The following is a 14,611-nucleotide window of genomic DNA, read 5'->3' as shown; positions in this document are numbered from 1 at the left end:
TGGGTTATTTAGGTATGGCATTGTAGAACAATTCATTGCAGTCGTCGGAGTCCCTACTGTTCAAAGTTAATATCACTGTTTAGTAATCCTGCCTGTGGTGTGCTATAATAACACATTATTACAGACATATACCGTAAGTGGGAGCACCTAGAGTTCAGTACCCTCTGTAACCATGGGCTACGAATAATGATGGGAAATTTCATCAGAAAGGAAATGACATTGTGTGTTTTCATTATATACCCTGGTGCTCTCACAAAATATTTTATGAGGAAGAGATGAAGGGAAAGTCTGATGAAGAAATTGAAAGAAGTTTTATAAGGTTTAATTTTAGAAAGTGAAATCTGTGAAAAAAAGATGGGTTAGATGAAAAAGTAGGTTTCCCAGTAGTAGAAGGGATTCTAATTGCCATACGGAAATTTGTCAAATTATAGTGCTTGTGTAAGAGAGAGTACAGACTAGAGTGCCTTTTCATAGGAAGTCAGTGTCTTCTGGGAGTGTAGTACATGTTTGTACATAACTGTACATAGTATGTCCTCCGAAAGTGCAGTGAATATACATGTGTGTACATGACTGTATGATTATGAAATACAGTGTTGTATTTAAGTCACCCACATGAGTAATTCTATAACTGGTGCTATTTGTTAATTTATATCTATACATATGTACAAGAAAATGTGTGAATTTTTTGGAGGTCTATACATGTGGTATTATATAACAATAATCAAACTGAAATTTAGACATGCTTTTACAATCAGAAGATTTTACACGGTGCAAGTCAGAATGATTTCCATTTTTCAGGCTTCTTTAAGTGACGACTTCAGAAAATGTATGTGTACATGTAAATGTTGACCAAGCATTGTTTTCATATGCATTGATTTACTGAAGTTATTATGCCATGACTTGCAAATAGATGACTTAATTTGCATATATTTGATATGCATAGTTAATTTGCATATATTTGATATGCACATTTTGCATGCCAATGAGGAAATTTACATATTTAAACATTTGTGCATTGTAATGCATGTACATTGATAGTAAGGCCATATGACTGTTCACAAATTTGGATCAGTGGCATATATATTTACATTTTATCAAAATATATATTGTATTTTGCTGTTACTTGTACTCACTCATTCTGTATGAGGTGCTGTCATTTACATAAAACTGATGTTTTAATTTTTTTTTCTGTTTCTTAACAGGAAAATGGATCATCATTGTCCATGGGTAAACAATTGTGTTGGCGAAAGTAACCAGAAATATTTTGTACTATTTACGGTAAGTGTACAGTACCTATTTACATGCTGTCAGCTGTGTATAAATTTTATCTTTAAATCATTTGATAGTTCTAGTCCAATACAAGGTATTGCTGAAATTGTAATCTTAGAAATGAAATTCTGTTGCTGTCATGTACTGTCAAAAACAACCAAAAAACACTATTTTAACCCTTTCCTCAAGGGACTGCCATGACTGTAGGTCACTCCAACACTGCTAGGGTAACCCCAGACCCAAGGGAAACTAGTCCATGTTACCCAGACTCCCAATGCTGGGGGCTCTTCTAAAAGTTACCACCCAGACGAGATCTCGCTTGGGAGGTCTGGGTTACTGAGACTAAAGGGAAACAGACAAACGATGTTGCCCGAGTACTGTACTTGTGTACGAAGTAGCATGGAGTGGTGATACTGAATGTCATGCAAGTCTTTCCACTATTCTAACACTTTATAATATTTTCAACCATCTGAAAACATTTCCTCTATACCCCTGCCTAAGCCACTTAGAGAACAGACTAACATTGAAATAAGCTGAATACTATATTAGAACCAGTCATTAAATTGTATGAACATGGCTTGGATCTACAACTAGTTTCACTCCTCAGTGTTGTTTTTTTTCAAGAAATTTGAATTGAATTAATAAATAGAATTGTTGACTAGTTTTACACCTCGGTGGATTTTACTTTTTCTTAACAATATAATGTTTGAAGAAAAGCAGGTTTTTGTTTGCAACAGGACAAATACAAAACAAAAACCAGTTGGTAAAAATTTTGTATCAGTTTGTCCTTGTTGACAATATCTTCTCATTCATCATTTCCTTTGCACTGCTTGATCATATCATGATGTACTTTAATGAGTTTGTTGACCTTCTTCACACTCAAAACATAATTAAACCACATATATACAACTACTGGCTTATTTTCATACTTATCTTCCTAAGTGAAAAAGGAATATTTAATGCCATCATGGCCATTACTGGACACTTTTTGTGTAGCAGTGTTATCTGTGCTATTATCCAGCAACACTACACAATTACAACAATCCATCAAATGAATGAATAGCTTGTTTGTGGCCCTGACTGTGGCTGCAGTAGCTGTTGTCTTATCAGCTTGTAATACTATCCTATATCAAGTGGGTATTGTGATTTGAAAATATTCCCTTAAGCTGATTGGTCACAGTGGGGAGTGATTACATTCGTCAGACTTTTTGATTATTCAAATGGAGTCATTATGTAAATGAACATTGTGTAATTGTGATGAACATAAACACATGAAGTGCACATGTACTTAATATGTAAATTTAAACATACAGGTTTTGTGGTATCAGCTCTTGGGGGTTTGGCTAACTCAGTTTGAAGGGATAATATTAGTATAACAAGCTGAGAAGATGACATCACAGTCACTGCCATTAACATAACAGGCTGATCAAGTATTCTTAAAGCAATACACACTCACATAAACACACACACACACACCATAATACAATGTTATCTGTATAGAACTAGCCATGGTTGTCTAATGTACATGACTGTACTCAGAAACCATTTATGTTTTTATCAATACATTGTAGAAGAGATGACAGAATCATTCCATGTCTTACAAAACAAACGTTACTACTGTTTGTATGCATGCTTGTAACCAATCGTCCATCTGTATAGCAAGTTTGACTAGTAACAGTAGCTGGTAATGTTCTTATCAAGACACATTGTCGAAGGAGATGACAGAATTATTCCTTGTCTAAAAAAGAAAACTGCTGGTCGTAGAAATGCATGAATCAACTTGCCTGAATCTTCAGTGAAAAATAAGATAAACTCCTTAATGTGAAACAGATGGTGAGATTCTATTTTGAGAAAATCTCATTCCATGGAAATACTAAGATTACAAAAGTCCTACTTTGGTGTGATTTGATTTGAGTGTTTGGATTTTCTTTTTGCTCAAGTCTCCTTTGTGAATTGTCATAATGACGATGTGTGTAATTCAATGACAATAAAAATGTCTGTTTAATTTCCAATTGTACATGATTGTGACTGATTTAGGAGGTGGAAATGATCCTTATCAATGAGGCCCAACTGCTTGGGTATAATTGGGGTGCCCTTTAGTGCGTCTCTTTCCCGCTCTGGTGATGTATTAGTATCAGTTTTTACAGTTTACCATATTTTATATCTAAAGATGAAGTGGTCTATTTTACTTTCGCACAAAATCTCAGCAAGTGTCTGATAATGTCAAAAGATTCGTTGGAAGACTTCACACCCTCTTCGCCGTCACAGAGGAAGCTGATACCTATATGTTAAGGCTGCAAAAAGTCAGTGAAAGGGCATCACCTTTTTTGGCTTCAACCAGGCCCAAACTGCAGTGTCTAACCTTGACTTTAGCAACAAATACTATTGCCGATTATCAGCTTGATGCACAAATAATATCGGAAGGTGACAAAAATGGGGCTTCAAATTCAAACTCTCCCCAAATGACTCTCTTCATTTATGTTATTATAATAATTATAATTTTTAATTAGACATAATAACTCTAATATTGTATACCCTGCACAGTACTGAATCACCTGTTCATAGAGACATATTTATGCAGCTGTACACAGTGTGGTGCAATATTACACTTGTTGTCCACACTCAAAAATCAGTGCCACAATGAATCATGATTTGAACTTATTACTGTACCACTTATAGATAAATAGACCTCTAATTAACATGTAAAAAGTCTAATTATCGATATACAACTGAATGTCTTTTTGTTGTCTGATCAAAATAATAATAATCGAGTTACAACTAGTCCAGATTTAAACATGTGACCAAAGACACTTAAAGTGGCCATATGGATGAGGATTTGGTATTTATTTTGGATTTTTATTTGATAAAACAGCTTCACTAAGTTTTTCTACTTGAAAAAATAATGTGAAATAACATATACCAAGTCCATGTTCATAACTCAATACATTGCAAAAAGATGCAAAAAGTGCAAAAAGTTTGTTATTGTACATACAATAACAAACATTTTACACGTTGTTTAATGTTTTGCCGTTTATTGAGTTGTGAACATAGACTTGGTATATGTTATTTCACATTATTTTTTCAAGTAGAAAAACTTAGTGAAGCTGTTTTATCAAATAAAAATCCAAAATAAATACCAAATTCTCATCCATATGGCCACTTTAAATCAGAGTAGACAATTATGCAGACAGTGTGATGTAACAATTTTGCCAGTGAATTGTATAACCACATTTTTATATAGACACCACTTTAACACCATGTTAGTGTTGGGGGCTATGTATTTGAATGTCGAAGACTTGTCATACTTGTTTTCAATGGCTTCAGTGTACTGTCTAACATTTCCATGTATCCATGTTTATTTTTCCAGATGTATATAGCCCTCATCTCTGTATATGGTCTAATTTTAGGGATAATCCATTTTGTATCCTGTATCAATTCACAGTGGAGCAGTAAGTTGTGTAATACTTCTCTCTGTTTTTTTACTCTGGAGGGGTTGCTATGTTATTGAGCAGCTGTTACCATGGTGATGAGACCATTGATACTTCAACAATAGAAGTTTTCTGTCAAATTACAACATATATGTCATAACACAATAAAATAATGAGTTATTGATAGTGATCGATAGATCTATCTGTAAGGGGTTTTTTTGACATGAAGGAAATTCTGGTAATGGGTATTTGATAACAAAAATGACAAGGACATGCTGATGTTGCAAAACAAGGTGAATAATGTATTTACAGCAACAGCAAGCTAAGTGTAGTGTTTGCTCTGTTATAGTAGATGAGAGACAGCTTTTATCGACATTAAGAATCCACAGTTGTGTCAATTATCTTTGGTATTAGAAAGTGTCCTAGTATTTGATTTATTATGTCTTTGATGTTAACCACACACACACAGCAGTACATACGATAATAACATTCACCACTTGGACTAGGAGATAACTGATACAGCATGCCACAACATGTCATATCTTTCAGACTACTATGAACAGGGAATTAATTACGGGATAATTTTTAGCCCATGTGGAGAGTAGACACGAGGTGTATCAACATAGACAACAATATGAAAGAGAAGGAGTTTCAAATGTCATTGTCTTTGATTTCAGATTGCAGTCGGTATTCTCCACCAGCAACTGTAATTCTTCTCATATTCCTCATTTTTGAAGGAGTTCTCTTTGCCCTTTTTACAACCATCATGTGTGGTACTCAACTACACGCTATATGTACGGATGAAACAGTAAGTTGTATCCTAACCTTTACATTGGTCTACTACTACCATAGAATATTACATCATATTGGATTTTGATGCTACACGAAGTCTGTGATTGATTGATTGATTGATTGATTGATTGATTGATTGATTGATTGATTGATTGATTATTACTACTGTGATGAAATTACTTTTGACAAGCTAACACAGAAACAAACTAAAAACAATTATGTTGATATTAATCTATCCGACATTGATATGATTACACTTATTCTCTCTGTTTCAAGACCTATGCAGTGTTTATTTCGCCGACTTCCAGTGTATATTTCCAGATACTTCCAGTGTTTACACTACTTGAATAAACAAGAATTACATCTACATCGCCATGGCACCATGTTTATTCAACCTATTACACATACCATATGATAATAGTTTTAGTTTGTGGATAATCTTGTCGATACTAAGGGTGCCACAGTCATATTCGTCTGTCATAGGTTAAGTGGACTATAAGATACAGTCGTTGGTGGCGCTATACTCCTGTATACTCCCTAATCTTTACATATGGTGTATCTAGATGTTCTGTAAAGAGTTATGGACACCTGACAACAGTGATATACATGTTTGCAGACAATTTTGGTTAAAGAATGTTGTTAATAGTGATTATGAACCTTTGTGGTAGTGTCTGTCAACATGTGCAGGAAATTGTCTGAGCATTGTAAATTTTGTTGTCGTAAAATGTATGATAATTTTGCTGTAACTTGCATGCACTTATCACAAATAATGTACTTCTAGAGAAACAGAGGATAGAAACTATAAGCCAATGAAATACATGTCGACATTAAAGGCCAGGTATTCAGTCCTACATTGTCACATTAGTGATATCGTATCAGTGGTGCCATACGGATTATATAGGATCATTAATTAGTTCTGGATCAACTTTTTCCGTAGCTCCATCAGACAGCTGATTTTTTCTCATGCCAAAGTTTACTCCCACTCCAACATGGCCGCCAATTTATAACCTTTGACCTCTTTGCTTTTCAGGGTATTGAACAGCTAAAGAGAGAACAGCCAACCTGGAACAAGAAGTCGACTTGGTTAGCTCTGAAGGCTACCTTTGGAAGTAAATTCTCAATGGGATGGTTCTCACCTTTCTCAACACCTAACTTCCACAGTGGAAAAGTCACACCATACCAATACATTGTATAGCCAACCTGGCAACCAGCCGACAATTACCAACAAACTCCAAATATTTTAAGAATTGTATTTTTGAAAGTAGTTTGATAGTGATATATTATAAACGTGATTACTTTCAATAATTGTAATTTTAGACTTTCGTATTTTTTCCCTCAAAATTATGGAAGTCAAGGGATTGATTTAGGTATCTGTGAGATTTGTAAAAATGTCAATAAGTAAACGATATAAGTATTCCATAATTTGTTGTTTTGTAACCTTTTAAAATTTGCTTATGTTTGACTTCTGTTAATGTTTATAAAAGGATTGATTATATGATGATCACCTCACTTCATGCTCATAGTTTGGTAGAAAGTATAAAATTGATTTGAAAAGAACGATGCTTATTATTGCATTTTACATTTTGATATAATCATACTGACCTCATGAATACATAAATATTGGAATGAGATGGAAATTGAAATTAGGATAGTGTTTGCCTTCAGGGTATATTGCAAACAAGCTGAACTGTGACAATGTGCACTTCTACGGCAAATTTTTTTTTAACTTTTTCAAAACTTTTTCAAAAACTTCTTTCATTTCTTTGATATTTCTTCTACTGTTACTTCCACAGTTTCAAATTCAAAGAGTTGAGCCATTTGTGTACCCATTTCCTGCTGATAGCCATAAAGAAATGCACCTACCGATATATTAATATTTTGATGGCCAATAAGGGAAGGCAATGAATTGAATCGCAATTCTTCTTCCGTTGCAACATCCACTCTGCAACCACAATACACTGAATCTTTCAAAACAGAATTGCTGTATTAGCATGCAGGTACAATCTAATATCGTCAGGAATACTGTATGTCGGTTGCGGTAGATAATCACAGTCACTTCTCCTGGTAATTAACTCCACGTGCAGTTATGATTTTTTCACTAGCGAATTTACAGCAAAGAGTTAGTCTAGTCATCAAGATGGAGGTATCCCTAACTTAGCCATCAAGAAGAAGGCTAGATGAGCCATCCATAGATGAGCTGTCTAGAAGGAGGTATCCCTCACTTTAATAGCTATCAGAATCTTAAGGGAGGTATCCCTAGTCACAGACAAGGCCCTAGCTTAGCTACCAAGAAGAAGGTATCCCTAGCTTAGCCATCAAGAAGAAGGTATCCCTAGCTTAGCCATCAAGAGGAAGATATCCCTAGATGACTTATCTAGAGGGAGGTATCCCTAACTTAGTAATCTTGGATTATTAAAAGGTTGCTCATAACATTTCTGACTTTATTTTAAACCGTGAAGACACTGAGATTATTTCAGTGTATTTAGCCCATTGACCAGTCAGAAAGCTCCTCTCATACCAGTAAAAACCAGCATCATTTTGGAATGGAAGCCTAAAGAATCAAGCACTGTATTGGGAGATTCCATCATCAATTGCCACCAATCAGAATGCATTTCCATTTCGATACATATTGAAATTTCAGATGTAATTTACAATTTGTCAGGATTTTGCTCAGATACTACATGTTGGTTCAGCACCCAAGTTAACTTATTTTCATTCAGATCAATGCATTACTCAATATCTAAAAAGTTTGCTTTATTAATTCAACATAGCAATATGCCATATTTTGGTTATCAGAGATTAAAAGATTTCATGGTTTGGCCACTAGGAGTGCTGTTCATAGACCACTTTGGGACCAGAAGTGGTGAGCAATAATAGTCATTGCAGTGTAAAGACAACAGAGGAAGTTATTTCTCATTTTCCATATTGTTTTGGCTATACTGTTTTACTTACAACTATCCGTAATCAAAACACACCTAACCACTACTGTAATGCAGTACACATTTTGTACACAGCTTTGTGCATTGCCATACAATCAGCTGCCATGTCTAAATTTTGGCCCTCACTTTGCCAAATCTGGGGCGCCCTCTTGTGATTATTATGTGCAAAATGGCTACAACTTCAGTAACTGAAATATGGTCGATTGCTAGTCAACGTATTACCTGAAAAGTACAAATGCAACATTTTAGTCCTTTGACAATATTGTAGTTATTATTATGGCTTTTTAACAATTTGCTTTTGACTTTATCAGAATTATTTTTTAATCGTAAAATCCTGTATATATACATTTACAAAAAAATTGATAATCTGTAAATTTTATCAAAATTTTCTCATGATTTTTAGTTGCATGTAGACATTTTGACAACTTTATATTATATCAGCTTTTGTAGTGTAGAAAGTAGAACTCAAATTTAAGTGAAAAGGAAAATAAAGAATTTTGTCAAACTAACCTGTAATCCATGCTGTTGTATTGTACTAAAGTGCAGCAGGGTCATTACAGATCCATGCATATGATTCTGGATTTAGAGATTTGATGGGTTATGGTAACTTTACTGTTACAGCTTAGAAATTCAACCTACTACTTGTGAACACAGAGTACATATATTACTATATCATGTACAGCACAAGTTTACTGTCTTTTCTCTAACTCTGATAGCACTTTGTTTTTCTAGTCAGCAAAAATCTTGTGCAATACCTGTGATTTATGAACAAAACTGTGAAATGAAATTGATATTCTGTAGAAAAGGCATGGATTCCAGGCTTTTGTCATACTAAGAAAACCTGTCAACTGATAGTTGCGAATGTAGTATATTCAGTTCAGATTTTGTAGAGTCGACAAAGATGAATGTCTGTTTTTGCAGTGTCTGTGAAACTTTGATAACAATATGAAAGGTTCAATAGCTGCAATTATAAATCTATTTTTTTGCCAAATAAATGAATGAAATTGTACATCATAAAACTGTATGATAACTTTATGGTAGAGCACACTCCGTGAAAAGGAACAGAAAAATAATTCCTCCTTTGTGAGAATGTGAAGGTCACTGGAAAAAGAAATTCAACCTTTGTATGTATTATTTTACCAGTCAATAACTCATTTCAATACAACAAATTGGCATCAAGAGTTTCTTTTGCTCATTCAGTCACCTGTTGGTTCTTGATCTCAGATCTTTGATCAAAATTCTTATCGAGTAAAAAAGTTTCCATCGATAGTTATTGTGGTATACAGAGATAGAGCGAACCATTGCTGCATAAAAGAAGAACTTTACCAATATTGGCAAATAGTTCCAGCAACTGTGCCTTTAAACTGATAGCGATAAGTGTAGAAAGTGACATTTGTATATACATATTTAATTAGTTCTTCATTCATATAATTTCTTCCTTTCTTCTAGTAAAATAACACTTTTATCTGTAATGTCTTGGTTTTATATATATCATACACAGTTAGACTTCACGATAGTTTTCACAGAAAACTCCATGGTAATGTATGTTCACATTTGTAAATGACAATCACCAAATGTGCCCCCCCCCCTCCCCCTGACATCCAGTTTCTGGATTGCTAATGTTGTTTAATACTTCAACAATATACTTACTAGTAGGTTTAGCCCAATAGATGAATACATTTAATCAGAGACAGACATGTAGACATACATACGTACGTACGTACGTACGTACGTACGTACATACATACATACATAGACAGACACACACACACATACACACATGCACACACACACACATACATACATACATACATACATACATACATACATACATACAGACTTAGACACACATGCACACACACACACTCATACATACATACATACATACATACATACATACCACTAGATAGATAGATAGATAAGAGACAGCTAAACAGTATCCCTGTAGATGCAATCTGAAATCAAATAAACGCCCTATTCAAATTCATTTAAATTTCACTTCCTTTTAATTTCATGTCAAAGTACACAATTTTGACAATAAATTCCTTCATTTTAAAGTCTACCCTTTCCAAACTGCAAAATGATAAACTTTCAGGAGTAAAATTCCAAAATTATTTCCTCAAGACAACAAACTATTGACCACCTCCACGAGTCTACATTGAATTGACTCAAATCATGTGAGATTGAGGAGGAGAGATTTGATTTTCCATACATTGTATTCATTGCAATATTACTTTTGAGTGTTGGATTTTGAGTTGTATATTTCCCCCAAGTAATGATTTCATCTCAGACCACCATAAGAATTCTGTTTTATAGAGTCTGGGATTTTAGTAGAAATGAAGTAGAGAATGTGAGTCTGTAACTAAATTACTTTTTAGATTTTTTAATTCTTTTAAATTCCAGAATCGTCAGTTTTTATGTTCTACATTATACTTTTGAAGGACTGATGGTCTAATCTCAATGATGATAGTTTGTTAGACTGAATTACACATTGTGTCGTTCTGCCCTCCTCTCACCTTGACCGATGTGTGAGGGCGCCCTGTCACGGCGTACCTTACAGACTAAATCAGCCTGGTTATTTCTAGTATAGATAGGTATATAGCAACATCCAAATCACTAGGTAGTCATGTGAGCTATAACTTGAAAATTATGAAATCTTTGAACGGGGTCAGAGGAGATTTTGAGTTGACTACCCCTAGTAATATAGCCTCTCTGTTGTAGTAGACAGGATGGTTGATATGGCAACTGTCCTCTCCACAAAGCCTGTGAACTCAGTAATTCAAACTCAGTACATTTCATAGATACCATGTGTACAAGCTGATTGGTTGAATGTCAATTTCTATTTATTATGTTGACTGTGTTAGGTTTACTCTGATGTGATCTAGTTGATTCACACTAAAATGTGACCTACTGTATGTACAAATATATACACCTACAAGTACTAGTATGTTTGTTAGTCACCAAAGGGATACAAGCTTGACTAGCTTTGCTATTTCTTGATCCCTTATGCCATGTATTCTGTATATGTATTTATTTTAAGGTTAATTTTTATTATACTGGTGAATAAACATTATTATTATAACCTTGAAAGGTCAAAGGTAATATGCTAATTTCATGCTGATTTTAACAGTTTCAGATAATGAGGCAAAAAATAATAAAATTGATCATATTGAGTTCACAGCTGTTGAGAAAACACTTACCAGGTTGTCCAACCAACCCAGCCAGGTAATTGAGGTATCTAGTAAGGCAATCTCATGGATGTGTGTAGTCGGATTAATGTGTAATTTAGATGTCTAGAAAATGTCATCAATTTTGTAATCATCTGATTCAATGAGATAGTAGTCAACTATGATTTGTACATATTGTTTTGATTTATATCAATCAGTTGTCTTTGAATAAAAAAATACATATTTGTACCAGATATTTACTGGAGTACAGATTGTTTGTTTACATGTTTATGTTTTGATTATCGCACAATCAGATTCATAGCTGTTGTAAGTTTATTTAATCATGTTTACACCGAAAGTCTTTCAAAGCTCTCTTCTAACTATTTCATGTGATTGTTTAATTATTTTTTTAGATATTGAGAATAATTTAGTCATATTTATTATTACTGAGTCTATCTTTAAAGATGTTCTCTGTAGAGTATTGATATCATGTAGTATACCATGTTGGGTGATGCTTCCTTGCCTATATTAAGTGAGTTTAGGCTTGTAGCACATCTGTTTTGTCCCTTTGGAGAGGCTAAGGTTGTTGTTGTTTTTTTTCTGTTTTTTCTTTATTTTACAAGAAGGAAAAAGTAGTACATGACAAAACAAAGTACAAACAAACAAACCACAAGACTAATACAGACGACCAGAAACACCTACATATGTCAAAACAGGTAATAGGTGGGCATCATTTATTGATGTGTTTACCAAGTACATTCCTAGAGGATGTTATTCGTTTTTCTACTTTATATATTGAACTAATATATGACTTGAATCCAGTAATATGTTGTATAGTGTTTGAATATTTGCATCTAACAATGAAATAGCGACCTATAAGAAAAATGAAAAAGTTAATTTCTTTGTTAAAGATTGACTCTTGGTGGAGGGTCTATGGTTAAAGTCACCAAGAATACAATTGACTGTATTAATAGGTAAATGAATTAACCAATCCTTATATTATACTGCATTTCAAAATAAAGCAACAAATTATTCAGGCTCAAAATAAATTATAATGGTCTTCTCCGGTGTCTTTACAAAATCAACATGGCTAAAGCTTTGAAACTATCCACAGAAAGTCCTAGAATTTGTTTTGTTTTTGAACATGAAATAATGAAATGATCAACTTGAAATTACTATTGCTGATAGTTTGTTCTTGAGATCATGCCGGATTCATGGCTAATACAGCCTGTATTAGTGGGGATTATGCCCTAATAGCTAGTATGAGGCCGTGGGATACTAGTAAGTCATAACTTTTCAGGTAGGCCGATTAGGGTGCTCCATTTTTTTACGGACATAGTATAGTATAAATAGTATAATTACTCCAAGCTCGTAGTAATACAAAGATCAACCGTTGTGGGCGCTCTTCTTACTCCTTTCCAGGAAGAGTAGAGATGATGAAGACGCTCCCGGCCGTATATTTTACAGTGTTTGTAATACAGGTGATTGGGTAGAAGAAAACTATTACATTTTGTTATTTCATAAAATCTAAAATTCACAGCTCTAAGTGTTAACAAATAAGCTTGGTAACGTTACTACTCTTTGTTTTAAAAAGAGCTGGAATACCAACTCAAGACAATAGTGGTTATTTGCAAGTGTGAAAAGAAGCTGTTTGGTATTACGTTCGCGACAACTCTATATAAAGTATGGGGTAATGCTTCAAAAAACCACAACAACTTAGCTCCCCAATGCAAGTGAAAACAATATCTTACAATAATCATGTCTGGTCGTGGTAAAGGAGGTAAAGGTCTTGGAAAAGGAGGCGCCAAGCGTCATCGTAAAGTTCTTCGTGATAACATCCAGGGTATCACCAAACCAGCTATCCGTCGTTTGGCCCGTCGTGGTGGTGTCAAACGTATCTCTGGTCTCATCTACGAAGAAACCCGTGGTGTACTGAAAGTGTTCTTGGAGAATGTCATCCGTGATGCCGTCACCTACACCGAGCACGCCAAGAGAAAGACCGTCACCGCCATGGATGTCGTCTATGCTCTGAAACGCCAAGGCCGTACTCTGTACGGATTTGGTGGTTAGATCCAACTACAAAAACCCAAACCAAACGGCCCTTTTCAGGGCCACCACATCCTCCAAAAAGAGAACTACCGAAACTAGCATAACTAACTAACTAACACCCTTTCCATCTAATATAAACCCAAAATCGTCAAATTTCTATAAAATGAGATGATGGGCCGTCGTCTTCAATTACACTGTAAGATAACATTGATAAGTCAAAACTAATACGGAAGCTTGGGCAACCCTGGCCATTTTTCTTTCTTTTTTTTGTACAGATTTCTAAAAGATGGAACAATAGAAAACTATTTTATTACATGCAGTTCAATGATGTTGCATCTATAATCGATTGTAATTTATGCATGGCACGTACCGATTATTGCAATGATAATTAATTAAGCTACACAAATGAGAATAATCCGAATATTTATTTAGGCACAGTCCTCATGTTTAGGTGACGATTACATTCGACAAGTACGCTGTGTATTCTGGGAATGAAATCAGAAAAAACAGTATTGTCTCAACTGAATGCCTTGCCTGTTTGCATACAATCTACCCTTCAGATCTCGACAACATTGCGCCATCTACCCTAATACATCGAATCCCATGGTTACACATTGAATGGCTGCTCGTGGGCCGTATTTTAGGGTATTTTCAACTTTTTTTCAGGTTTGGCTGAGTTCAAACGAAATTTAGTGCACATGTTCTTTAGGCTATATAAGCACTCTTCTAATTGAATATTATTTTTGGTATATACTAATACTTCAAACATAATATGTGCCGAAAAACTTCCAACAATTATTATGTAGGAACGAAAATCGAAAGACTTTGCCCAGAGGGAAGGAGTACAGTCTAAATCTAGTAGATACTGTAAAAGGGTAAACCTCAATTCATATCTCTTCTTTCGTGCTAGAAAAATCGATTTAGGAATTGTTTATAGGAATGCTGATTTTGCAAACGATATCATGAA

General features: G+C 34.5%; 2 protein-coding genes across 2 annotated transcripts in view; both read left to right on the top strand.

Annotated features, from left to right (window-relative positions):
- LOC144437682 (palmitoyltransferase ZDHHC3-like) overlaps positions 1-6,794 on the top strand; it is a 62,772-nt gene extending 55,978 nt beyond the window's left edge. The window contains exons 5-8 of the mRNA XM_078126686.1: positions 1,203-1,278; positions 4,637-4,718; positions 5,375-5,505; positions 6,520-6,794. Of these exons, the coding sequence (XP_077982812.1) occupies positions 1,203-1,278; positions 4,637-4,718; positions 5,375-5,505; positions 6,520-6,684 (454 nt within the window). The 3' untranslated portion in view covers positions 6,685-6,794. The remainder of the gene's footprint in view (positions 1-1,202; positions 1,279-4,636; positions 4,719-5,374; positions 5,506-6,519) is intronic.
- A 6,559-nt stretch (positions 6,795-13,353) lies between these two features.
- Positions 13,354-13,665, top strand: LOC144437209 (histone H4). The gene has a single exon (XM_078126104.1). It carries the CDS (start codon positions 13,354-13,356, stop codon positions 13,663-13,665), a length of 312 nt encoding a protein of 103 aa, XP_077982230.1.
- The last annotated feature ends 946 nt before the right edge of the window (positions 13,666-14,611 follow it).

Source organism: Glandiceps talaboti, chromosome 7 (genome assembly GCF_964340395.1).
Source record: "Glandiceps talaboti chromosome 7, keGlaTala1.1, whole genome shotgun sequence".
In the NCBI taxonomy this organism is placed as follows: domain Eukaryota; kingdom Metazoa; phylum Hemichordata; class Enteropneusta; family Spengelidae; genus Glandiceps; species Glandiceps talaboti.
The sequence above is the reverse complement of the archived record's forward strand: the minus strand, read 5'-3'. Positions and strand labels throughout refer to the sequence as shown.